Source organism: Urocitellus parryii, chromosome 3 (genome assembly GCF_045843805.1).
Source record: "Urocitellus parryii isolate mUroPar1 chromosome 3, mUroPar1.hap1, whole genome shotgun sequence".
NCBI lineage: Eukaryota > Metazoa > Chordata > Mammalia > Rodentia > Sciuridae > Urocitellus > Urocitellus parryii.
In genome coordinates this window covers 193,243,498-193,269,945 of record NC_135533.1, presented here as the reverse complement: position 1 = coordinate 193,269,945, position 26,448 = coordinate 193,243,498, and the positions used below count along the sequence as shown (strand labels likewise).

General features: G+C 44.7%; 1 protein-coding gene across 1 annotated transcript in view; it reads left to right on the top strand.

The window, feature by feature from the left end:
- Trank1 (tetratricopeptide repeat and ankyrin repeat containing 1) overlaps positions 1–11,597 on the top strand; it is a 79,065-nt gene extending 67,468 nt beyond the window's left edge. Inside the window, exons 20-23 of the mRNA XM_026406703.2 lie at positions 3,610–3,755; positions 4,588–7,631; positions 8,479–8,577; positions 10,098–11,597. Coding sequence (XP_026262488.2) covers positions 3,610–3,755; positions 4,588–7,631; positions 8,479–8,577; positions 10,098–10,198 — 3,390 coding nt within the window. The 3' untranslated portion in view covers positions 10,199–11,597. The remainder of the gene's footprint in view (positions 1–3,609; positions 3,756–4,587; positions 7,632–8,478; positions 8,578–10,097) is intronic.
- The last annotated feature ends 14,851 nt before the right edge of the window (positions 11,598–26,448 follow it).

Here is a 26,448-nt window from a genome sequence, read left to right as displayed (position 1 = left end):
CACCTCTGCTTGTGGCCCTTTTCTTTCTCTACCTGCTCAAGCTTTTATAAGGCTCTGAAGATTGTGTGTGTGTGTGTGTGTGTGTGTGTGTGTGTGTGTATCTATGTCTGTGCTAACATTCAAGGCCTGATATTATCCAAGGGAAGCCAAACGTTTAAATCACAGGGCAGATGAGTATTGAATATTCCTGCCTTCTCTTTCCCTGTGTTCATAGTCTGAGGTTTGTTTGGGCAAGTGGCCTGGTGTTAACATGAAGGTTTTTCTATGTCTCTGGTAATTACTCTATATCTGCTGTGTCCAATCCAACAGCCACATGAGGCTATTTAATTTAAATTTTAAGTTAATTAGAATGTACTACAATTAAAAAAAATTCACACCCTCAGTCTCACTAGCCATATTGTGAGTGCTCACTATTATAGAATACTTCTGTCATTGCAGAAAGTCCTGTTGGACAGAACTGCTAGTCAGGAGCAGTTATTGATGGAGAGTCAACCAGCTGGCAGTGGGCTGCAGACTGTTGTCTGAAGCAAGATTAATACAGAAGAGGGAAGTAAGCAGTTAGAGATTTTTATAGCTGTTTGGTGTTGCTGTGGACATCCAAGTGGTGGTTGTTTTCTTGGCAGTTCATTTTTCAGTGTATCAGTGGTGATGGATTAGAAATTAAAAACAATCGGTCTTTTACCAGAAGGAGTTGGAGATGTGCTTTAGAGTGTCCAATTGAGCTGTTGCATCTCCCCTGTGTCAGTTTTCATGATCCTCCAATAGAAAGACTGGTTTCCATGTCTTTGTCAAATGCAGTAATTCCTAGGATACTCAGAGTACCCTGGCCCCTGGAGGGGTAGTAGTAGAACCTACTAGGAAGTTTGAATGGTGACCTAAAGTCAGTGTCTGAGAAGAGAAGGCCTTACTAACACTGCCTTCCCTGCTCCATGATTATTATAGGATGTGACTTCTCAAGATATGGGAAATGGAGACAAAATAGGGAGGGACACTGGAGAAAACATTTCAGTGTGGGTGGAATTTTGGGTCATATATTCCAGGAACTAGAATAGTTTCCAACCTCTTCAAGTTCTTTAGTCTCTGCTCTCCAGTTGTCAGTGCCACTATGTTGAACTCTGAGCAGTAACTACACTCTTTCCTTTCTGCCTATCAGAACCTGCCAAGCCTGACCCACCTTGATCGCCTAACCTGTCCAGCACTGCTTCTGACAGTGGGGGTAGGGGAGACCAGTGGATCATAAGTGTAGCCCCCACAGCCTTCTCCAGGACTGCAGTTCCCTCAAAGTGTAGAGGGTATCCTGTTCCTGGTATCAGCTTTCCTTCTACCTTTCTGCTTGCCCAAGTCTGGTTTCTAGGTCTTCTTCTACTTTTTCTTTCCAGCACATTCCAGCAGTTCTAAAATCTATTCAGTGAAGAATCTGGTTCCTATCTTTGATAAGGCCCCCCATCCCTGGAAGGTCATTCAATTCTCACCCAGTATTGTGATCATCTCCCCACTTTGACTAGCAAGATTAAAATTGACCACCTTGGCAATAGCCTTTGCTAAGTCATCAGGCCCAACTGTCTTCCTATTCCCAGTTCCCAAATGCATGCTATCTGTGCCAGTTAGCTGTTCACTGCTGCAACCAAAATACCTGACAAAAACAACTTAAAGGAGGAAAAGTTTATTTGGGGCACATTGTTTCAGAGGTTTGGTCCATGGTTGGCTGGCACCATCGCTTCCAGCCACACTTCATTTGCCTACAATTATTACCTGGTAATTCATTCAAATTACTAATCTATCAGATGGATTAATTCATTGATTAGGTTACAACTCTCATAATCTGATCATCTCATCTCTGAATATTCACATAAGCTTTTCAGGAGACATTTTATATCCAAGCCAAGCCATAACACAGCATAGCATAGCATAACATAGCATAGCATAACATAACTCTATCCCTGGGAAGAAGTGTTTGTATGGGTGCTATGGGAGTGTAAGTCCTCCATTCAGAGCTTCCTGTGCCTAGCTTGTGTCCTGCCTCTCTTCAGGAAGCAGTGTTGGTTTCCCTGGAAACCTTTCTGCACCCTTTCTGGAATGGGAGGTACAGCCTCCTCCAAGCAGGACAACCAGAGGGGGAGTTGCCACTTAAAGCCAGCCCTCTCTTTTCTATCTCTCCTATTGGACACACACTTGACATCCAGTAGGCTTTCATGTATACACATGGATTTTTCTCTTGAGTAATTGGCATTGACAAGGGAGGAAAAGAGGGGTGGTTAAATGTAGAGGTTGTAAGGTTTTGTTTGTGTGACTGAGATTGGTCTAGAAGCTCCCTTGTCTATGAGGTCTCTGGATGTAGAAGAAACTCGCATCTGTATCTGTTTATTTTAGCACTTCATGTATCTTATCTCATTAAAGATGAGATTTGGTGGGGGGGATCATCACATATATTTTGCTTGTTTCATTTTTATTTTTTCTCTTTGAGCCTAAGATGCAGCAAGTACAGTTTTGAAATTAAACATTCAGCAGATAGACCTCCTACTGTGTGCCAGGTGCTTTGTGAACAGGAGACCATAGAGAAGAGAGCTCAGTCTTTTCAGAGCTCCCCCCCCCATCTCCCTGTGCAGGAGAGCTATAAATAGATAAATAAATAGTATGTGAGATGTCAGTGAGGATGAGTGCTAAGAAGAATAAAACATGTGAGGGGAGAAGGGTTTGCTATTTTAGATAGTGGGGTCAGAGAGCTAAATTTTGAGCAGAAATTCTGAGGACAGCTGCTGGCAGACCTTATAGCCAGACTCTTATAGGCAAAAACTGTGAAGTGGGAGAATTTTGGCAAGTTTGAAGAATAGCAAGGAAGCCTGGTTGGCCAGAGTATAATGAGGAGGGTAGAATTTGTGCCATGAGTAAGAGAGGGTGGCAGGAAGAGAATATGTGGGGACTTGTTGCCTGTGGTAGGACCACACTTTGTTCAAGTGCAAATGGGAATGTTTTGAGTGGAGAAGTGACATGAAACAATTATTAAGTGCTCTGTGGAGAGTTTTAGAGGGCAGTAGAAGTGGAAAGGCCAGTTAGAAGCGTAGTCTGAGATGATGGAGTTTACACTACATGATGGTGGTGGAGGTGGTGGAATGGGGTCATAGCTGGGAAATGAGGGGTTAGGTGATGGCCTAGATGATAAGTGTAAGAAGGAGAGTCAAATATATGTTTCTGTTCATGGCAAACCCACCTTGTTTGTTACAAAGCCCAATCATTGCATTTTATTTGTTCATTCTCTTCCTCTTCATGGCCAGTTTCCATTTAATAATAGATTTAATATTATGTGTCCGTGAATGCATGTGTTATTGAAGAAGTGTATCTAAATAGAATCTTGTTCTGTTTTTCACATTTTCCAGCACCATGGGGCGGCACATCTCCTCATGGTACTGTATGAACCTTTTATAGCATGTATTGCTAGGAGTGGACATCCACACTACCAAGTGTGACCATGTGCCTTTCCAGAATGGCCATACCACTTTGTGCATGAGATTTTTATGTTCCCTTCATTCTTGACTATGTCCAACACATACTGATTTTCTTTTAAAAAGTTAAGAATACTTCAAATAAAGGTAAAATTTTACTCTGTCCCAGATAAGAGATGCTGCTTATTTCTATAAGCGAAGTCAGTGCTACAAAGATGCTTTCAGATGCTTTGAGCAGATTCAGGAGTTTGATCTAGCACTCAAAATGTACTGCCAAGAGGAGCTTTTTGAGGAAGCTGCTATTGCAGTGGAAAAGTAAGTGTCTTCATTCTTTCCCATCTCTCTCCCTTCTCCTGCTCTCTCTGGGGGCAGGCTGCCCTGGGTGGTATTATCTTGCTGCTTTTGAAGTGCCTGGGATGTAATGACCTCCTCCAACTTGAGTGCAGCCTTGGTACTGAGTCAGGAAGTCCTTGAGACTAAGACTGTTTTCCACTCTTGATAAGCTTTGACACAGTTTCATGAGAGGGGGCCAAAGAAGATGAAGGGTTTGTTATGAGTGTGTATATAGCAGGCTATACCCACTCAATCAGCAGAATAAAGGAGGACCCATCAGAGCTTCACTAGTCCCACATGAATCCATGCACACCTGGCGAGGGAAGAATCATGCGTTGGATAAGAGGAAGACTGGTATGACTGCTGATGTGTATATAGCACCCATGTCGTCCTTTCTTGTTAATTGCCTTCAAGTTTATTGGAGTTATATACTCAAAATAATTATCATGCTTTTATCAGAGCCGAAGGGAGTTTTATTCAAGGATAATTTTGACTGTGTATGAATTTTGCCCTATAGATTGGCTTTCAAACTTCATTCCTATTTGCTTGAGTTGTAACGGCACTATATTTCACTAATTATGCATACTAATGCCTGATTTCTTTGAAGAAAGAAGATTTTATTATTTATAATTATTATACTGATAACTATATAGTGAAGCACTTATAAAAATGCTTGAATGCTTGATAAGTTTAGGTCTTTTAAAATATATCTCCATGTGGGAGTTTTATTTAAATTACTCTGTGCTATATTTTGAAGGAAATTCCTATTGGTTGAGTGATAACAGGTTGACATTTGCATGACCTGTTTTTTCAGGTATGAAGAAATGCTAAAGACCAAGACCTTTCCTATTTCCAAGCTCTCATATTCTGCCAGTCAATTTTATTTGGAAGCTGCAGCGAAGTACCTGAGTGCAAATAAGACCAAGGAAATGATGGCTGTCCTCTCAAAGCTAGACATAGAAGACCAGCTGGTATTCCTTAAGTCTCGAAAACGCCTAGCAGAAGCTGCAGACCTGCTGAACAGGGAAGGTCGGAGAGAAGAGGCTGCACTGTTGATGAAACAACATGGCTGCCTCCTGGAGGCTGCCAGACTCACGGCTGACAAGGACTTCCAGGCCTCCTGTCTGCTGGGGGTTGCCCGCCTCAATGTGGCCAGAGATTCTGACATAGAGCATACCAAGGCCATCCTAAGAGAAGCGCTTGATCTCTGCTATCAAACCAGCCAATTGTCTGGCATTGCAGAGGCCCAATTTCTGCAGGGGGTAATTCTGAGAGACTTTCAGAAGCTCAAAGATGCCATCCTAAAGTTTGACACACTCAACCATTCAGCTGGAGTGGTGGAAGCACTCTACGAAGCAGCCAGTCAGTGTGAGGCTGAGCCTGAGAAGGTTCTGGCCCTGGCTCCAGGGGGCTTGGAAGTTCTTCTCAACCTGGTCAGGGCCCTTAAGAGAGTAACTAACAATGCTGAGAAGGAAATGGTCAAATCTTGCTTTGAATTTTTTGGAATTTCCCAGGTGGATGCCAAGTATTGCCAGATAGCTCAGAACGACCCTGGACCCATATTAAGAATAATTTTTGACCTGGATTTGAACTTGAAAGAGAAGAAAACGAAAGATCATTTCTTGATAATGACTGACCAAGTGAAATTAGCCCTCAACAAACACCTTTTGAGCAGGCTGTGTAAGATCACACAGAGCCTGCTTGGGAAGACCTACCCAGGGATCTGTGCGAGGTTTATTGTAGGTTTAAAATGTAAGGATGAAAACTGTGAAGATTTTCACAGGCCTTTGCGTCGTTGTGAGGCCAAGTGTTTGGTTCAGTCGAAAATGCACCTGGTGGCAATCAATGGATTGCTTTTAGAAGCCAAAAAAGTATTTCCTAAAATCTTAGCTGAAGAGCTTGAAGAAATAGATTATATTTTGTCTACTGATACATATGGCCTTTGCAAATCCTTTCTAAATGTCCTCTTCCCTAGGCATTTCCATCAGAGAGTGCTGTCAGAAAACCCCATGGCATGCAAAGAAATCCTCAAACCAAATTACAAATCATTCCGATCCTACAGGTTTGCCTTGAAAGAGTACATCCACTCTCTATTTCAAAATGAAAGGGCACGCAGCCGTCGGGAGTCCACAGACCTGTGGCTGAGCGCCATGCAGGCTTTCCTTCTCTCCTCCAGCTACCCAGAGGAGTTTGGAAAGCTGCTCCACCAGGAGGAGGACAACTACAACAGGGAACTGAAAGCTCTGGAGTCTGAGAAAGAAGAGAGGGGCAGGGGGAGAAGCAGCAGGATGAAAGGAATAGAAGGAAAATTTGGCATGCTGGTACCCAACAAGGATGACGAAAGTGCAGAGAAGACCCATCTTTGCTTCATCCGGCTGCTGGAGAATTGCATCGACCAGTTATATGTGTACAGGAACCCAGAAGACTACAAGAGGCTCTTTTTCCGTTTCATGAACGTCCTCATCAAGAGGTGCAAAGAACCACTTATCCCCAGCATTGGAAACACAGTGGCCCTGTTGGAGTTCCAGTTCATCCACTGTGGGGTGGTGCTGGCCCGCCTCTGGAAGAACGCCATCCTGTGCCTCCCCAAGAGCTACATTGCACTCCTGCACTACTGGGAGTTCCTTTTCAGCAAGAAGGACAAAGAGCTTGGGGACGTGTTCTCCATCATTCAGGATTACAAACCGAAGGATGTGACAAGAGCCATTCAGGACTTCCGATTTCACCTATCCTACCTCGTCAAGGTGCTATGTGGCTATGAGAATGCAAACTTCAATGTCCTGCTTGATGCCTTCAGTGAAATAGACTATGTGGTCTCAGGTGAGGCGGAGCGGACACTGGTGCTGTGCTTGGTGATGCTCGTGAATGCTGAGGAGGTTCTGCAGCCATTCTGTAAGCCTCTTCTGTACCGCCACTTCCAGGAGATTGAGACGAGGCTGCAGCTAATGAGCATGGACTGTCCAGATCAGGTCCCTGAGAGGCTTCGGAAGGTGGTGAGGCGAGTGTTAATGGCTGTTAATGTGAAGTCTGTGGCCGAGGCACTCCAGGATCTGCTTTTTGAGCGAGACGAAGAGTACCTGATGGACTGTCACTGGCGGTGGGACAGTGTGCACACCAAAGGGTCTGTGGTTCGTGGCCTCTGTCATGAGGAGGTCAAACTAAATCGCTTACTCTGTGTGGGCCCAGTGGACTACTTTGCTGAACCCGAGTGTGAGTTTGGTCAGGATGAGACAGATGAGCTGGCACTGGAAGACCGAGACCACCTCCTGGCTGCCATCCTTTCGCAGAAGCAGCGGAAGGCCTCCATCCAGCGCAAGTTGAGAAGAGCTTGCCTGGTGGTGTCTGTCTGCATCAGTTGGAGGAGACGAGTTCAGACCGAACGTGTCAGGGAGGAAGCTAGAGAGCCTGGGGTTGGGAACTTCAAAAGGGCTGATGTAGACAGGACCCAGTGTGATCTGTGTGGGGTGAAGTTCACCCGGAGCCCTGAGAACTACTTCAGCTCCAGCAAAGCATTTGAAGGAGCGGCTTCAGAGGCTGTGGTCCTTTCCAGGGCTGAGCTGGAAGGAAAGGAGTGTCGGGAGAGGACCAGCGAGTCTTATGAGCAGCACATCCGCCTAGAAGCCCACCAGAGGCAGCAGGTGGCTTACCAGAAATACTCAGAATTTTTCCATGCGAAGGTAGACCCAGCCATTGATGAAGGCAAACTGGTAGTACAGGACATTGAGCAGAGTGTGTGGATCCGTAGTCACCTGGGCTCTAAAGAGCAAAGCCACATGCTGCAGAGGAAGGTCCAGGAGCACATCAAGAGGGTTTCAGATTTGGTGGAGGACCTCTACAGGCGAAAGGCCTGGGCTGGAGGTAAGAACCTGTGGAGATGGGGCCCAAACGGTGTTAGGCATGTTAGACAACTCAGAGTTATGCTGTTTGTAGTGAGGGCCAACTTGGGGGTGATGGGATCTTGGCATTAGTGGAAATATAAGAATTTTTGTCTTCAAATTATGGCAAAACCTCATTGTTTGGGCCACCCATTCCCCAATTAAAAAATTGTGATTATCTTTGGCCCTAGATGAGAACACGGTTTGCTAACTAATTATGCGGAGAGGATATAGAAAGAATGTTTAAAGTCTTGAGAAAACTCTTTTAGGGTCTCCCAATTCATTAGTTCAGTGCTCTTTTCTTGAGCACCTATTATGTGCAGAACCCTAGAGTAAGATTTGGAAGTGCATAGCTGGTTTCTTTTTTGTAGGAGGGTCCCTTCAGTCATATTCCAGTGTGGGCTTTGAATAATGAGAACTCCTCTGTGGTCTTAAAATCAAGTGTCCTCCAGCTTTCTTATAAGCTATTTCTTAGCAATACTGGGTGGAAGTTATGTATAAAATTAGCAAAATTGCATATTTTAAAATCTTCTATAATTCAGACACTCTCTTCAGTGTAAGTTTTAATGACATTTCGAGCGCAAGTTTCCTGGAAGGGTTTGTTATTGGCAGTCTCTGCAGATGTACAGTAATGGCATAGGGCTAGCATTAAAGGCAGCTTTGTGGCAGCAAAAGGCAGCTTTAGGTCCCTTACCTTGTAAGGAAGCCTCTTTTCAGAGAAAGAGCAGACATACTAGCTCTTGGGCATGGGCACTTTGGCTCTAGTGCATGGTGTTCTGGTTCCTGCAACAGCCTCTTGACTCAGAACCCTTGTTCCTTGGTTTCTTCAGCGGAGGAGGCAATGACTCATCTGGTCAAAATTCTGGTCCTGTCAGTCAAGGATGCACAGGAGTGGTTGACAAAAACAGAACTCCGCTTAAGGGATGAAGGTAAGGAGTCCTTTTCTCCACAGACAGGTAACATTTTGGATCCTGTCTTTTTGTTGTTGTTGTTGTTTTGTTTGTTTTGTTAAAGATGGACATAATACCTTTATTTTATTTATTTATTTTTATGTTGTGCTGAGGGTCAAACCCAGTGCTTCACACGTGCTAGGCAAGTGCTCTACTGCTGAGCCCCAGCCCAAGCCAGGATCCCTTGGTTCTTGATGCTGCTGGCTCCTCAGTGAATGTGAAGTAGGGCTTCCTCCGCTATCAGTAGCCGCTTCTCACTGTCTAGAAGTATCATGACAGTAATAAAACTATTAGCAACATAGTATTAAAGTTTCCCCATCAGACTGTGAAGGCCATTATTCTGGGCCCATTTTAGTTGCTAGAAACCTTTTTCTGCTAATGGACTAGTATTAATGATGTTCAGTCACTGCACATACTCAATACAGTGAAGGCCAAGGATAGGCAAAGTATTGTAAAACCATCCATTGATAAAATATTTGCCTTTGTTAATCATTCATTTAAATCAGTGGATATAGCTGGGCATGATGGTGCATGTCTAATCCCAGCAGCTCAGGAGGCTGAGGCGGGAGGATTGCAAGTTCCAGGCCAGCCTCAGCAACTTAGAGAGGCCGTAAGCAACTTCGCAAGATCCTGTCTCAAAATAAAAATATAAAAAAGGTCTGGGAACATAGCTCAGTGGTAAACACCCCTGGGTTCAATCACCAGTACCAAAATTTAATTAATTAAACACACAAATCTGTGGATATTTTCTGAGCATATAGTATATACTAGTGCTGTGTGGTTCTGGAAATATGCTTGTGAACAAAACAAAACCAGTGGGGAAGCTTGCAGCATCTTTCTATAGAGGGTTACAGGACTGAGAAGAGCGATTCAGGATTCTTTGTTGGCAGTCAGAATTTCTTGACAAGTTCTGTGGGATGCACTGTGTCTTCCCTCTTGCCCATTCCAATTACTGCCCCTTCCCAGCTGGACCATACTTCCTTTTGCTCTGAGGATTTCATCAGCTTTGAATGCCCTTCCAGATGCTACTGGGAAATCCAGACCCCAGCACTGGGGAAAACTTGAAGGGACTTGGCACAAATATCTCTGCCAATTAAAAATAAAAACAAACAAAAAACCCCACCCTTTACCATATAGTTCCTTCTGGGTACTATAATTTTGTGATTGTTTCAAAAGGAAGGTAATTAGCATACCAACTCAAGGGTATGGTTGAGTTTGCTTGATTTGCTACTTAAATGGCTTCTAGAAAGGCCAGAGGAACCAGCTAAAAAGAATTTATTCTGGAAAAGGGTGTTTACTTTGTCTCTTCTTGGGAAGCAATATCAGTACGCAAAGGAAAATTCACTTTGGTGGCACCCTAATAGAAAGCTTCATTTCTTTAATATAAAATGATTACAGAAATATTATATTTTACTAGGATGTTATTTTTACAGTGGAATAAGGGAAAAATCACCTTTGCCTTGTCTCTGTTTCCTGTTTTTTTTTCTTGTTCCTTTTAGGTATTGTTCAGGAAGATGATTATGAAAATGAAGTTGAAGACTTTGGTGAACTCCGTCCTAGAAGACGTTCACGAAAATGTGGAAAGCAGAGAAAATACTAACATCTAAACACAGCTGCTGCCTCCTAAACTTTCAGAACATTCCATCCTGTCTTAGAATTCTGAATGCTGGAGGGCAGAAGAGAATAAGACTGTAAATTAGCATTAAAAAAAATAGAGTATGGGGGGTGTCTAACACCACCTTTGCTTGTTGTTATTTCTCTTTCAGTGGTGGCTTAGGGTCTGATTGCTCCCTCACCTGCAGGTACCTTGTGTTTTCCAAGTTAAGGTCTAACAGTATTACTCCCGCTAGACATGTTCAGGTTAGAGGAGTCCTGTTGAAGGGAACATTGGGACTCCTTGCCCCAAAGCTCCCAGGCTCTCTGGTTCAAGCCCTTCATGACAAGAGTCAGTAGAAGGGGGTTAGTCATTTAAGATGGACACCCCTCATCTCAGAGTTGCCACTGCTTGGGGCCAGGAAATCCCTCTGTGCATCTCCTGCCATACTGCTGCAGCAGTGAGTAGTATAAGAGCTGTATGTGCCCAGGGTCCATGTGGGCCCTACTGCCAGCCACCCCGAGCCTAGGTTACATCCTCGTTATCTCTGAGCCCACTTGTAGCGTAGTTCCTTCCGTTATATATGTTAGTCTTTTATCTATATGGCAACTTTTCTGCCCTCCCTCCTTCCATCTTTTGTGACCATTCTCAGCTACCTGTGCAAGTCACGATTAGACTACCTCAGAATGTAGTCAAGAACTCACCCAGCATCCTTGGGACGCCCTTTCCCTCTAGGGGAATGTTGCCTGGCGTTCCTGGCCTGCCTCTCCAAGGTGGTCCTAATTCCACTTTGGCTATGGTGCAGACATTACAAAAAGTATTTTGTATGTAGCACTAGATGTCCAGATTTCTTGGTTTCTCCCTGGCATGTTTGCCTCCCAAGCTTAGGTTGACATATCGATGTGTTTCTACCCACTGAGCTCATGACTATGGGATAGTGACCTGCAGAACTGCAGGTTAGAAACAAGTGGGCAGAGGAGGAGCCAGCTCTACAGTGCCAATTCTTCAAGATTTGGCTGTGCATCACTGCCATGTGGCTGAGAGGCCCTGTAAGAGGGGCTTGCATGTGGGCTGTTTGCAGGAGGCCAATGTCCCCCTACACCCACTGAGCCAGCACCATCGATCTGGTCCTTGGGAAGCCTTCATGCCTCTCTGATGGTTACTGCCCATCCTTAGCCCACTCAGCCTAGCCTGGTATGAAAGGTCAGGTTCATGTTGGTCTTTGATTGTTCTGTCCTCATAACCGAACCAACTTCCCCCATGTAGCTGCTGCTTTAGCTGCTCAATGTTGTCCCTTCCTTGTCTTTCTATGTCTTTCAGTGACTTGTTTCCTTGAAATGTTTGTTTCTAATTTTATTAGGTTATGTTTCTAATTTTTATTCCAGGTGTTTTTATAAACTTTACTTGCCAGAAAAAGAAAAGGAAAGAAATCAAATATTGCTGTATTATCACATTTTTATAAAGTTAAATCATTTCTCTTACTCACCACTGTCCTGTTGTTTATTTCTAATCTTTACTAAGAGAAAAGGGGTAAATTTTGAAGATGGTTCCTTATGGTCAGCTGATTGATGCTGGCCAGAGCAGAAGCTTTTTGTGCCTGCTGAAATTAAGAAATCCAGCGTTAGAGAAACACAGCTCAGTGAAGGGACACACAGGTGGTTGGAGTGTTCTTGTGGGCCCTCCTTGTGCATATTCTTTCCAGTCTGGATGCTCTTCAAGCATGTGGGGTTTGGAAAGTAAGGAGCTTTGTCACTGCTACACCAGGACATTCCCTTGGAGCTAGGAGACTGTTTCCTATTACTTATGAGCCATCTGACTTGGAGAAGGTCAGATCTGTTCAACCCTGAGAACAGCACCACCCTTGGGGCCTCATGATCTAATGTGGTGGGTGGGTGGGAGATGTGTGTGAAAATACTGTGGTGATAGAAATGTGCCTTGAATAGAGGTGGTAGCAATACTTATATAACCCAGCAGAGCTTTAGTTTCCCCCTTTGAGAAATTGGTCTAGAATTCCTTCCTGCCAGAGTGGTTTCCTGAGCCATTGCCATGGGTCTGATTACCCTCAGTCTTGGTGTTGTGATGTCAGTGTTCACTTGTGTGGAGTGAGCAGGACACTTGAGCCTTAGCAAGTATTCAATACTATTCTATTTTTTTTAAAAAAAAACATTTTTAGTTGTAGATGGACACAATACCTTTATTTTGTTTTTATTTCTATGTGGTGCTGAGAATTAAATCCAGTGCCTCACACATGCTAGGCAAGTGCTCTACCACTGAGCTACACCCCTGGCCCCAATCCCATTCTTCAAAATGAAAGGCTCAGCACAGGAGCAGATGATCTGGTGCCTTCTTTATTGGCACTGTTCAGTAGAGCTGCCTGAGAGAGCCTCCCCCTACAATCTGTCTAAACTCATAAAGGTCAGAGCATGGATGTGGAGGTTGGGAGGGGAGAATGGAGTTCAGTGAAAGAATCAGAAATATCCATGAATGACCTGAGTTCTGGAGCTCAGTGTGGTAGTGGGGCTTTGCTAGAAGTTCAGAATAGGGGTGTATCTCAGGGATCCTAAAGACTGATCTTGGGTTCTGAACTGCACTAGGGAGGGCTTGTAGAACTCAATATGTAGTAGTCATGATTGTGGTTTGTAAAGCATGCCAGGCACAGTCAGTAAAGGCAAAGGGCACATAGGCAAAGTCCAGAAGTACAAGCTTCTGAGTATCTATCCATAGTCACATGGAACATGATTAGCATATTTCCACCAATGAATTGTGGGAGCACACGTGAAACATTGCCAGTAAGGGAAGCTTATTAGTAACTGAGCACTCAGGGATTTTACTGGGGGCTAATCATGTAGGCAGCTTCTGCCTAGCACGTGTCAAAGTGCCAGCCTCAGAAGGAAAACGTGTTCAGTAGAAACTACCTTTCTGTGTAAACAGTTTAGGCACTGCCAGTCACTCTTACAAGTTATAGGAATGGTAACCTTCTCGAAATACAAGTTCCAGATGCCAGCCAAGGGCTCACCTTGTGGGCAAGCCTTTTAAAGGCTTCTTGGTTGAACCATCTTCTGTATGGGGGATTTCCTTAAGTTGAGGCTTTGTCATGTCATCCCATGTTGCCTTATGGTTGCTTCTGTATCCAGTGGTTAGCTAAGTGCATATGTGACTACTCTCTCCTCAGTCAAGGGAGTGAGTGTTTAGGGACAGTTTATTCTAAAAGCCATCTTCCTACTGGTCTTAGACATTGGTTCCACTTCCTTGCATTAAGTGGTAGCCATTCTTAATGCTATTTGGATCCTTGAGTTCAGCTGGGGACAGGGGAAGCCTTACTTATGCCTCTGGTGGCTGTTCTCTCCCCTTCTCCCATCAACACACACATGCTTGGGTCTGAGCATTCTGGCTCAAGAACACTTGTTCTCAAATTACCTAGGACCATAGTCCAGTCTTCCAATGGCTGAAGGAAGGATGAACACCAATGAAGGAGAAACAGCATCTGCACTCTGCTAGTGCCTTACCTTATCACCGGTAGGAAAACTGGTAGAGGCTGAGTTGGAGTGACTTGTCCTAGGTTACAGAGCCCATTTGGGGAGGGCTGGGACCTAGACCAGGGTTTTTCTGATGCCATCTAGCACTCTTTCCACTATGGACTTGGGTGCTGAGGTCAAGAACACATGCCAGCAATTCTTTCTCGGGACCCTTCACTTCCACCAAATATCAGTGCGCAGCATGCCACCCCTTGGGTATTTAGAAGTAGCTTATTCCTTTCAACCTCTCCCTTGTCTTTTTTTTTTTTTTTTTTTTTTTGGTACCAGAAATTGAACTCATGGGCACTCGGCCACTGAGAAACAGCCCCCACCCTTTTTTGTATTTTATTTAGAGACAGAGTCTCACTGAATTGCTTAGTGCGTCACTTTTGCTGAGGCTGGCTTTGAACTTGCGATTCTCCTTTCTCAGCCTCCTGAGCTGCTGGGATTACAGGCATGTACCACTGCGCCCGGCTTCCCCCTTGTCTTTTGACAATAGTGTTTTTTTGTAGGAAAATGGAATGCCCTGCAATAAGTCTGTGTTACTGCTGCCCACCAGGAGCAGCCTGGACTCTGACCCCTCAAAAGAGGACCAAGAAGATGCCAAAATGCGTCCCTAGTAGGTAGCCCAGTCCAGCACTGCTCCTGAAGCTGCTGGCTTTTCTCTCTTCTGTGCCCTCACCCTTCACTACCCTCAGTATTGCGGTTCACATCACGAATCTCGTGCTTTGCATCTCTATCCCCAAACCCATGGCTCAACATACTGTGATCACCTTTTCCTAGCCAGCCTGCCTCAGTTACTGTGAGTGGAAACACGTAGTTCAAAATGAGCCCTAAGTTCACTGGGCACCCTCGCCAGCAAGACCACTGCTCACAGAACTCTGGGTAACTGACAACTGATGTTACACCTGCTCTGGGATAGTGTGAAAAGAGGGAATATTAATGCTCATAGGTCACAACTATCACCAAGCTCTCCCACTGGTGACCAGCTATCACTTTCTCTAGTGTCAATAGAGCAGGATCTACTGGGCCCTTCTAAAGGGTGGAGTTCATTGCCACCAGATAGGTGCATGGATCGTGGGATGTGAGAGGAGTGAGGCCAGGAGATGGACCAGTCTTGGATTCTATGCTCTGAAACAGAAAAGGGCTCCCAAGCTGGACAAGATGCTCGCTCCTGTGGCTGAGGAAAATAGTTGGATGTGAGCTTCCTGAGTCTTCAACTGACACTAGTATCAGTTTGATAATCACTTTGATAATCCTGGGGTTTAATGGTCTAGCAACAGTGTAATATACATGAATCTTGGTTGTGTAAGAAATGTCACATTTTCTTTAAATTAATTCAAATCCCATTCTGAACCCTATTGCTTTTTTTCAACCTGAGTCATTATTGGAGTGCCTTCTGCTTCTTAGAATCTCTTAAGTATCGGAAGGGAGGCTGAAGCAGTATGGGTAACATGAGGGAGGCCCCCTCCTCTTCAGTTTATCATGACTGTCACTGACACATACTCTGTCCCAGCTGGCAGGGAATCTGAGATGGTGGCGACTTTTCTCCTTCCCAGCTGGGCCTGGAAATGCTAGGAGCCCTGGAGGCATTTGGTCTAGTCTTTAGCTCAATCTTTGGGTCACCATCCCCACTCAGAGGTTATCTCACCTCCCCATTGTATTGCAGTGAGGATGACAGCAGGTCCCTATTGGTCTTGACACACACATCTGCCTTATCCTTGCATTGAGGGGGGCCTAAAATTATGGCTACTTTCCTGAAAAGGAAAAAGGGAAATACAGGGAGAGCAGACACAAATGTAGAACCAAGTAGGGACTTGAGGGCACTGGGGGAACTTCAAAGACAGTCATTCTCCATTCCTTCCCATCCCTGTATGTGTGTGGCACTCTTCACCCAGAAGTAGAGTCTGCCTCCCTCCCTTCTGACCAGCTTTAGCCAACAGACGACAGCAGAAGTAACACTGTGCCCATTCCAGGTCTTGCCTTTAAGCAGACCTAGTAAATTTGGGGGTAATCCAGCTGGCATGGAAGGATTTGACCACCATGCTGTGACAAACCCTAGCATTGGAGATACCATGTGTAGAAGCCAGGGGGGAAGAGTCCAAGGCACCACTCACGCGAGTTAAGCCCTCTTGTTTTAGGCTCAGATGCTAGCTGAATGTGCTTGAGTAGTTCCCCTCACTGATGCCCAATTGAACAAAACCACCACTAGTTGAGATCTCCCCAAATTTCTGACCCCTAAAATTATGAGAATTAATAAAATAAATAATAATTGTTTCAAATCACTGTTATACAGCAATACATAACCAAAATGAGGGACTATTGTGTACTGTTAGGCCTATTGCAGCCATGATTTCTGAATCTTACAAGAATTCTCCAAAACATACTTATTTATATAGCCATAAGAGAGAGGTGAGCCTGGGTTTGGGGAGCAGGTGGGTGGCAGAGCAGCATTCGTTATTGGAGCCACTGCATTATAGTCTGCCATTGCAAGGAAAGGGCTTCATCCACCTTTTTCCCTAACTTGGTGGGGATCCTAGTACCATAATACCTAGGACACTAGGACCCTAGGACCCTGAGGAGATCCTAGAATCCACCCTTAGCACCGAGTTTTTGTTATCTTGGCAACCAGCAGTCATGACTTGGTTGCCAGGGCAACCTGTAGGCAGAGTGAGTTAATGTTACGGGTTCTTATCACTCCTGGGGTCTGGTTCCCTGCGGGGGGCACCGGCAACCAATATGGTTGGCTGTCACATAAGGAAGACCTATCTCTAAAATTTGTAGATTATGAATGGGGACTTCTGCCCAATCCCTTCTCTTCCCATCCTTGCTTAACCCACGCCATGAAAGGCCTCCCTTGCATGTGTGGACATGGCAGCCACGTGTCAAAACTCATTCCAATATGTCTGCACACTCTCTTCCCCCGGTAGTCACCCTTAGACTCCTCAGACACAAGACTTTAGAGGAAAGAGGCTCAGAGCTGAGGGCTTTGGATATGTATTCTTTTTGCTGGTTCAGGTGACAATAGTTAGCTAACAGCACAGTGCTGTACCACTCTTTTTGTTCATTTCTCCTCATGCATCATTTCCTTCAGGGTCCTTGCAGGACAGGAATCTAGTATTCTTAGATTCTCTAGCTACAAAACCATTAAAACCTCAGCGTCTAATCTCTCTCTCTCTCTCTCTCTCTCTCTCTCTCTCACACACACACACACACACACACACACACACCAAAATAAAATAAGTTCTCCCTTGGCCTTCCCCAGCAGGGTTATCTGGTGTCAAAACTCATTCTGGGTCTGGGATGATTTAAATGTGTTCCAGAATCAATACCATGTAATTGTCACAAATCTGTGTCCCTGAGGTCCTTCTCTCAGAGGATGGATAAATCAATGCATCAGGTAGCTGCTCTCCTTTCTGTCATAAATCTCTCTCCTAGGCAACTGAAATGGCTTTATCTGACCTTGTCAGTAAATCTGCTCCAGAGATTCTCACTGAAAAACAAAAGGCCAGGTAGGCGGCATGAGGAGCCATCATGAGAAGCCACTCACCAACCCCCCAAACAGTACAGAGAAGAATTCATTGCAAACCTCTCTGTTTAACCTGGTAGACTTTAATTCCTTGCTGCAGCAGAGAAACCAGGTCTGCCTCAGACAGCTGATCCTCACTCCCACACACCACTGTGTTTCCCCACTCAGGAAGGAGGGGGAGAAGCCATCAGCAAGGTACCAGGCGTACTTTAGGTAGGCTGTTGTTTGAAAGCCTATCACTGGTGCTGAAGCCTTCTATCCCTGTTCAGAAGTCTTTGTTCTCTGTTAAGACATATGAGTCTCATTCTTCTCACTGTGACATGATCTGATTATCTGATAGGACCTTTAGGGGCATTGGGTTGCAACAGGTAAACAGGGTACTATGGCCATAATATTTTGAAGTGACATCTCAGATTAAAATTAGGCTTCTTATACTGACTGTGAATCTAAACCCCTTACTTAAAAGTCTCTGAGTCCATCTGGAAATTCATAAAATGGAAATAATAACACAGCCTTGTGGCTTGATTTCATGACCTTAACCTCCCTCCCTTCCCACCTTCCTTCCATAGATAGACCCCAAAAATCTAAAAGAGTTCATGTAGGGATTTGTTTCCAGGGCCAAGAAGTATGGTCACAAGCAACAAGGAGCTCTGGGAACAAAGCTGGGCCAGCTTTTGTGTGCCCTTTACAGAGGTGGGGACGTTTCTAAGAGGGCTTTGTTCCCAAGGACCCAACCTCCTTTTAGAGACTGAGTCTATTTTTAACCCACATTTTAGTGATTCTGCAGGACAGCTGTTTCAGGGAAATATGTAGGCCAGTCTGTGATTTTAGGAGTCATCATTTTTAAGGTTAGGGAGTGGGATGGGGGAAGAGAACTAGAATAACTCTGGAGTTTCCGGAGGCATCCACAGAGATCTACACCTACCCCAAAGACAGCTGCACTTTAATTTACTTTACAGCCATTCTGGAGTATCCGGATGAGGTGAGCAGAAGAATCCTCATGTTATACCTCGAGTGTGTTCATTTCTGTCCTCTTTTCAACCCCATCTGCTGTGACCAAGTCATGACGGAGAAAAGATCGACAGCACCCATGTTGGAGAGCCTCGGCAAAAGTTTTCCCCACAGTCTGACGATGGAACATGGCCTGTGTCACTGGCACTTCAACAAAAGCTATTGTAACTAAGGGTGGACTCACCTTTGGATCCAGCATTCTTTTTCCTTTTTAAAAAATTTATTAAAATTTACCATCCTAGCCATTTTAATGTGTAGTGTTCAGTAGTGTTAAGTACGTTCGCGTGACTAGGTACCCAACCTCTGGAACTGTTTCATCTTCCAGAACTGAAACTCTACCCACTGAACACCAACTCCCCCTTCTTGCCTCCGCCACTCATCCCCTGGCAGAAGTATCACCTTCTGCTTTCTGTCTCTATGAACTTGGCCACACTGCCTACCTTATATAAGTAGAATCACATAGTTAGTTGTGTTTTGTGAATGGCTTGTTTCACTTGGCATGGTGTCTTCAGGTCTCTTCCATGCTGTAGCATGTATCAGAATGTCCTTCCTTGTTTAAGGCTCTATTCCACTGAATGTATGTACTCAACATTCCTACTTTGATTAATGTTAGAGAAACATTCCTATATGTGCCCAAATAAAGGTTCACTTTAGGGGTGTTTGGGAGACTAAAAAATTGGAGATGATTTTTTTAAAAAGATCTAAATATGCTGGGAGGAAATGTGACAAAGATCAATTGCTCACTGAAAACCCAATCTGTGGAAGAGGCTCTGTGTTGCAATCCACTTTCACCAAAATAAATAAAGATGCATTTCTAGATTAGTGATGGTGATGATCTTGAGTATTCTGTAAGAGGTAGATTTTTTTTTAGAAACAGGATTATTTGTGGACACACACACACACACACACACACACGAAAAACAAAAACAATAAAAAATGTTTTTAGAAATCAAAATAGATACTTGTAATCCCACAGCTCTGGAGGCTGAGGCAGGAGGATGGCGAGTTCAAAGACAGCCTCAGCAACTTATTGATGCCCTATACAACTTAGGGTGACCCTGTCTCAAAGTAAAAATTAAAAAGGGCTGGGGATATGGCTAAGTGGTAGAACCCCTCTGGGTTCAATCCCTGGGGGGGGGGAGAGACAGAGAGAGAGACAGAGAGAGAGACAGAGAGAGAGAAACCAAAATGGAAGTGCAAGAAGGAAATATTTCTTGCCCAAAGAGGTGGTCAGAAAAGAACACACTTTGATGTTTGCAAAGAGACACTCAGGTTCTTACAAAATCATATTAAGAGGTATTGAATGGGGCTGGGGTTGTGGCTTAGTGGTAGAGCGCTTGCCTTGCACAAGTGAGGCACTGGGTTCAATCTTCAGCACTACATAAAAATAAATATAAAGGTATTGTGTCCATCTGCAACTAAAAAAAAATATTTTTTAAAAAAAGATCTATTGCATGTATTCCATAGCAATGATAACCCTTTGGAAAGTATGGCCTTGTGGTTACCCATCGAGGTCCCACATGGCTCTGTGCCTCTCATCCAACTGACCCAAATATAACTGGTGTACATCTCCAGCTTTCCAGAAATAAGAATGAATCTTAGCTTCTAAGTTGTCCATTATTTACACCTAATCATGTTATGTCCTGCTCTTGGTAATCTTGACTCTACTTTCCATATTATTCTCTGAGAGCATCTTTGCCCCTGAGTCTCATAACTGATGGCTTCCTCTGGGCTTTCCCTGGATTCTGTCTGTAATAGCAGCTACCATTTTTTGAATGAGTTCTTCATACTGGCTCATACAGGTACTGCCCAAGGACTACTCACAACAGCCCCAGTAGAGAGTTGCCATTATTATAGCCATCATACAGGTGGAGATGGAGGCTCTAAGAACCTTATCTAGTTTTGTCCCTCTGGAGGACAACTCCAGCATTAGCCCATGTAGTGACTTTGTACAGAAATATGGTAGAAGTTTTCTTGAGGATATGAACATTTTTCTTCCATCTTTTATCCCATAAATTTCTTTATTTCCTTCAAGTAGATATCCACATGCTTCCAATTCCTTGGGTCCTTTGGTTATTCTGATGCTAACCTTGCAGGTGTTGATTTGGTGTCCCCCATTTCTGCCCCTCGCAGGTGGCTGTAATTTTCTGTGGACACAGGTGAGCTGCTCACAAGCCCATTTTCCAAGGTGGCGGCCAGTTGGTGAACCCAGTGTTGGGAATGCATTCCCACTGCTCCTGCCAGCCCAGGAGAGGAACCCCTGGGACCACACAGAGCCCAGACACCTCCAAGGAAGGAAAAGAATCTCTGTCATGGAATGTTTCTGAGTTCACAAGGGAGGACACAGACCTGCAGATCAGGTTGGTGACTTTTTCAATGTAGGACTTCTGGGTCAGAGTTGGGGGAAAAGACTTCATCCCCTCCAGATGGGGCTGTGCAATACCAGAACACCTGGACAAAAGACAGAAGAAGCAGTCTGTTGTCCTGGGACTTTGTGTCCTGGGCGCTGCCAAACATAGGAGTTCTGGGAACCAACCAAAAGGGTGTGGACCTTGATCGTCAACTCTGCTAGCTCATCAGAGCTCAATACTTTAAGAATTCAAGTCAGGCTAGGGTTTCCAGAGTGACCTGGGCTTGTGACTGAGGCACTTTTCTGGAAGAATTCTAGTCTCTCTCTTATCAAGGGCTTCCAAGTAAAAATTTTAAAGAAGCAGAAATTCTGTTAGAATAAAAGTAGATTTTGGAGATGTGGGGTTGTCAGATGCTGGTTGTGCTGGAGGAGGCAGAATATGATCTGGATCCCCAGGGCTCAGCTCTGGAGAGGCCGGGAACCTTTCACATGTGCAGGTAAATGTGCACAAGTGTGTGTGTGCATGTGTGAGGCAGGGCTGAGCACAGAGAAAGAGGGTGCATGTGGTTGAATTTCTCATCTCTTCTCTTCCTTTTTTGCATTTTACTCAAAGGAAAAAAAAACTGTGCAGGCTGCCTGGGGGTGTCCAGGTGGAATTAAGGCCACTTGCAAATTAGTCCAAGTGAACTAAAATCTGGAAATATATCTGAGAAGGGGACTTTGCCAAGAGGACAAATACTATTTTGTCCACCCTTATTATAGGAGATATTTTAAAAAATAAAGTGGGAGCTTGCAGTCTGAAAGGATCTAAAAATCCTTTTATTCTCCATGCAGTGACGGGAGTAGGTGGATGGGGGTGGGGTCGTGGATGGGGGTGTTCTGCTCAACAGGGAGAGGCTGCCTGTTTGGTATAGGAGGAAGCAGCCTAGAGGTCATCTTGCTAAAGCTATCACCCCACCAACAATAACCAGGTGCATTGGTTTGCCAGGGCTGCCACAATACTGCAGACTGGCTGGCTTAAACAACAGAGATTTATTTTCTTATAGTTCTGAAATCCAAATCAAGGTGTTAGCAGGTTTGATTTCTCATGGGGAGTCTCTCCTTGGCTGGTAGATATCCTTCTTCTCCTTATGTCTTCTCATGGTTCTCCCTCTCTGTGTCTCTAGGTCCTGATTGCCTCTTATAAGGATGCCAGTTATATTGGATTAAGTCCCACCCTGATGATTTGATTTTAACTTAATTACCTCTTTGCAGGCCCTCTCTCCAGATAGTCACATTCTGTGGTATGGAGTTAGGACTGACTTCAATCTATGAATATGGAGGGGACCAATTTAGTCCATAATCCCACATAAAAACATTGTTTTTTTTTTTCTGAACAAGACTTGAGGAAGAATAGGTTTTGTTGAATCCCAGTTTTCAATCAGAGACCAGAGCTAGGGATGTAAAATTTTGGCCCAGCAAAAGGGACTAAGCTCTGTTGTCTCCCTTCCTCTTGGTTTTCTGTTCCCTGACATCTCTGCCACTCTGGTGGCGGAGGGTGTCTCAGATTTTCCACTGTACTCAGGACTTCACCATCACATCTTGCTGTTGGAACCCTCTTCCATGGATTTTTACCCTCGTGCCACACTGGTGCACTAAAACCCAGCACATCCCACACATGCTTTCCCCTGGGGTTGGCTTTTCCTTCTGATTCCTCATTTCTCATTAAGGGTCATCCTCCTCTCAATCAGGAGAACCTGGAGGCTTCCCTCAATAAAACTGTGGGCTCCCCCAAAGCAGGACTGGGCTATTTCCTTCCACATCCTCCATGCTTGTGTGTGCAGCCATTAGTAGGCACCCAAGAGTCCGAGGAGATGAATCTCTACTCCTGTTTTACCCCCATGGCTAAATTCTATCCCATCACTAAGCCTTAATTTCATTCATCCTTCCTATGGACATTTATGAGGCAGTTACCATGTGTCTTGACCTCTTTGACTGAAAATTAGTTGAGTAGTACGTAGGTGTGCAGAACAGGGCGGGAGGCACTGGGCATGACATCAAGGACATGTTTGCCCTCTCCACCCTGCCCCCAATGCTTACCTCAACGCTGACTCAGGGCTGCATTTCCTCTTGTCTGGACCATCACACTTACCGCCGCCCAGGTTGCACAACTTCAGTTGTCGTTTGGGTCTTAGATGTGACTGCCTGCCTGTGTTTTAAAGCTCATCTCAACTTTACCACTCCACTCCTCAGAGACAGAGAGCACTCCTGGTGCAAAGCCTGGGTCTTCAGCCCACTTGCCCTGCCTCATATTCCACATCAGCCGATGTTCCAGCGTCTCCCTGCACTAACTGCACTTCCCAACATGAGCATCCTATTGTCCCATACTAGTGACTGCCAGGAAGTCCCTTTCCCACTCAGATTTACTGTAGAAGTCCTTTTCCCCCTTTAACACTCTTTACCTAGACCACTGACTCCAGAAGGCTTTTCTAATCTCCATGCATAAATTAATCTTTCTGAGGTGGGCGCTGATGCTCTGCTCCCCTGCTGTGTGGTCTCCAGGCCTCTACTGCAGGAATTTTGAGCAGAAGGTGAAATAGAGATCTTTGTGCACATGCCTACCTCCATCCAGCCAATGCCACCCAACATGGTGGTCACTATTTATTTATTAAAAGTAAAATGAATGGAAATGAAATAAAATGGACATTTCAGTTCCTCTGTTTTCCTAGACACATTTTAAGTGCCATGTAGCCACATGTGGCTAGTAGTTTCTGTATTATATGCTATAGGCATGGAACACACAGAACACTCCCATCGTCCCAGCAAGTTCTGTTGCACTGTACTGTCTAGATAGAGAGCTCTTAGTTGCCTGTCCTGGCCATGAAGCATTGAGCTGACCCATAGTAGCTCCTTGACAAATGTTTGTTGAAATGCATTGGACACAGGTTTTAGAGGTAGTAAGGAGAACCAGGGGACTATTAAAACAAAAGCCAGGCACAGTGTCACTCATCTATTGTAATCCCAGCTATTTGGGAGACTGAGACAAGAGGTTCACAAGTTTGAAGCTAGCCTCATCAACTTAGTGAGCCCCTTTCTCAAAATGGAAAGGGCTGGAGTAAAAAGAAAAACAAAAAAACAAACAACAAACTTCTTCATGTGATCCTTGGAGAAGTTCTGCAGATTTCCAAAGTGAATTTACAGCTGGTCCTGAGGGGCAGAAGGCAGGGGAGAAGGAAGGGAAGTCTAGAAGTAGAGCACCTGCTGCTCATCACGCCTGGTATCTAGTCCAAAAGTTTGATGGGGCTGGTGGGGTACGTGTGTGGGGGTTCAGACAATCGCTATTCTAGACACATTTTCTTGTCTAGATGAGACACATTTTTGGCTCGCAGCTTCTCACAGAATTAGGGCCAAGAGTGTACACTTGAGTGGGTGCATGGGAGACTGTCATAATGTTTGAGTGCTGCTTTCTCAGTTCCCTGGCCCACCAGCTTCTCTGCTCTGCCCAGCCACATGAGCCCCTCATGGAGGGGCTAGGCTACCCTGAACTGAGCTCCTGAAAGGTGATAATATGGCAAGAGTAAAAAAAAAAAGAGGGGAGGCCTATGGAGGCAGGAAAGAGCTAGGATCCTGGCCTTTTCACAGCCCAAATCTAGAGAAACTGGGGCTGTGTGTCAGTCTCAGCTTCAAACAGAGGCAGCTCCCTTGGAGCAAGAGCAAGCTGGTTTCTCTGGGAAACCCAGTCTGCAGGTCCTCTGCTGTGAGTGGGAGGCTCTGTGCTCTGTCAGGCTCAAATCAAGAAGCAGATCATCTCCCTTTTCAAACTCTGTTCCCTTCCCTGTAAATGCTCCTGGGAATTAATATCACAAGACGATGTTGCCACCTGGGAATCAATCTATTCCTGGTTGAAGAATTGGCACTTATTTCCTTTTCCTTTGCGAATGCTCCTGAAACATCCAAACAGCCATCACAGCCTCTGCGTGGAGCGCCTATTAACTGGTATTTTGATAACCAAGTATCTCACTATATCACTGTACTTAGTCTTCCTGGTAACCCTGATCTGTAGGCGATGCCCACTTTGCACATCTGGAAACTGAATTTTCAGAGGTGAGGCAGTCTGCCTGTACATTTTCCTCATCACCCTTTGGTTCATGGCCCTGTTCCTCACTAGGATGATGCAAATATGAGGGATGGTGTGCTACCCCCACAATGTTCATGATTTGCTCAGTTCTCAGATTTGATCTCTTGCAGGGCCAAGACTAAGTCCAGACACCCCAGCTGGGACTGATGCAGCATCCAGGACCACCAACTCCTGCAACTGGAGTTGAACCTTGACCTATCCTACCACTATCACCTGAGCAGCACCCAGCATAGATGCTTGTAAAGAAAGATGGCAATTGTCAGGCAGGCCATGAAAGCTCTGTGCTGCTTACCAGCATCTTCCAGTTCTGTCTCCACCACATTCAGGGCATAACCTGCTTGCTTCCTCTCTCAGGCTCTTTATAGCCAAGTTCATTGTGCCACTCTTCACTTCTCACACCCCAGAAACACCACCTTAACTATTTCTCCTGGACTCCCCCAGCTTCTGGAACAGATTGTATTTTCCAATACTTTTAGACCAAATGCTCTACTAGCATTTTGACACCTCTCATTGAGTGATAGAGTCTATTCCCTTGCCTGAATCTAGACAGATTTGTTGTTTCTAACAGAAGGAATAGAATGTAGCAGAAAGAAGACAACATTATTTCCAAAGCTAGGTCATAAAAAGCAATATGCTTTCTTCCTGGCTCTCTCTTTTGGTAAACTCAGCCACCATGTTGTGAGGAAGCCCAAGGAGCCACATGGAGAGTCTACCCTAAGGCCCAGGCAAGGTCTCAGCCCACAGAAAGCTTCATCAGACAACTCACAGACACAGCAGTGAGCAAGTCTTCAGATGATTCTAGCCCTGAGCATTCAGGCTGCCCCATATGAAGATAAGAGGAGCAGAGACAAACTATTCTCACTGAGTTCTACCCAAGTTATAGAGCTATAAACAAGATAAATGTTATTTTAAGCCAATATGTTTTGGGGTAGTTTTTTATGCAGCCATAGTAGCTGGAATACCCTCAATGGATTTTTTTTTCAATATCTTTATTTTTTTATTTTTATGTGATGCTGAGGATTGAACCCAGCACCCTTTCTGTGCTAGGCGAGTGATCTACCACTGAGCCATAACCCCAGCACCTACAGTGGATTTTTTAAATATTTATTTTTAGTTTTTTTTAAAGTGGACACAATATCTTTATTTTACGTTTATGTGGTGCTAAGGCTCGAACTCAGTGCCTCAAGCATGCTAGGCGAGCACTCTACCACTGAGCCATCCCACCCCCAATGGATTTTTGATCCTAATAATTAATGTTGATTGATGCATCTTTTTTTTCTTCTGATTTCCCCCCTCCAAGTTCCTTGCCTCTGGCTGCTATTTAGATCATGTCCTAAAGATAAATTTCAAAATACTACATGGACTGTGACCCTGTGTTTAGTTTTGTTAAATGTATTCCTGATCCAGTTTTGAGGCCCTGGCTATAGGCTGGTCAGTTTCCCTTCTTGAGCAGCAAACTAAACTAAGTCCATATCCCCAACCACCTCCTCTATCAGGCTTTCATACCCAAGGCCACAAAACCTGGGATATTGTACCCTTGCCCTAATCACTCCAGGATATGATGCCTGATGATTAGGGACAACCCCTCTGCCTCACAAATGATTCCAATTAGCTAATTCTAGAATTATCCAAAGTAGCCAAACTAGCCTTATCTACTGCTTACCCTCCCTTGCCCATTCATCCCCACAGAAACCACCCCAAAGGCATTAGCCCTCACTCTCCTTTTCTCCCTCT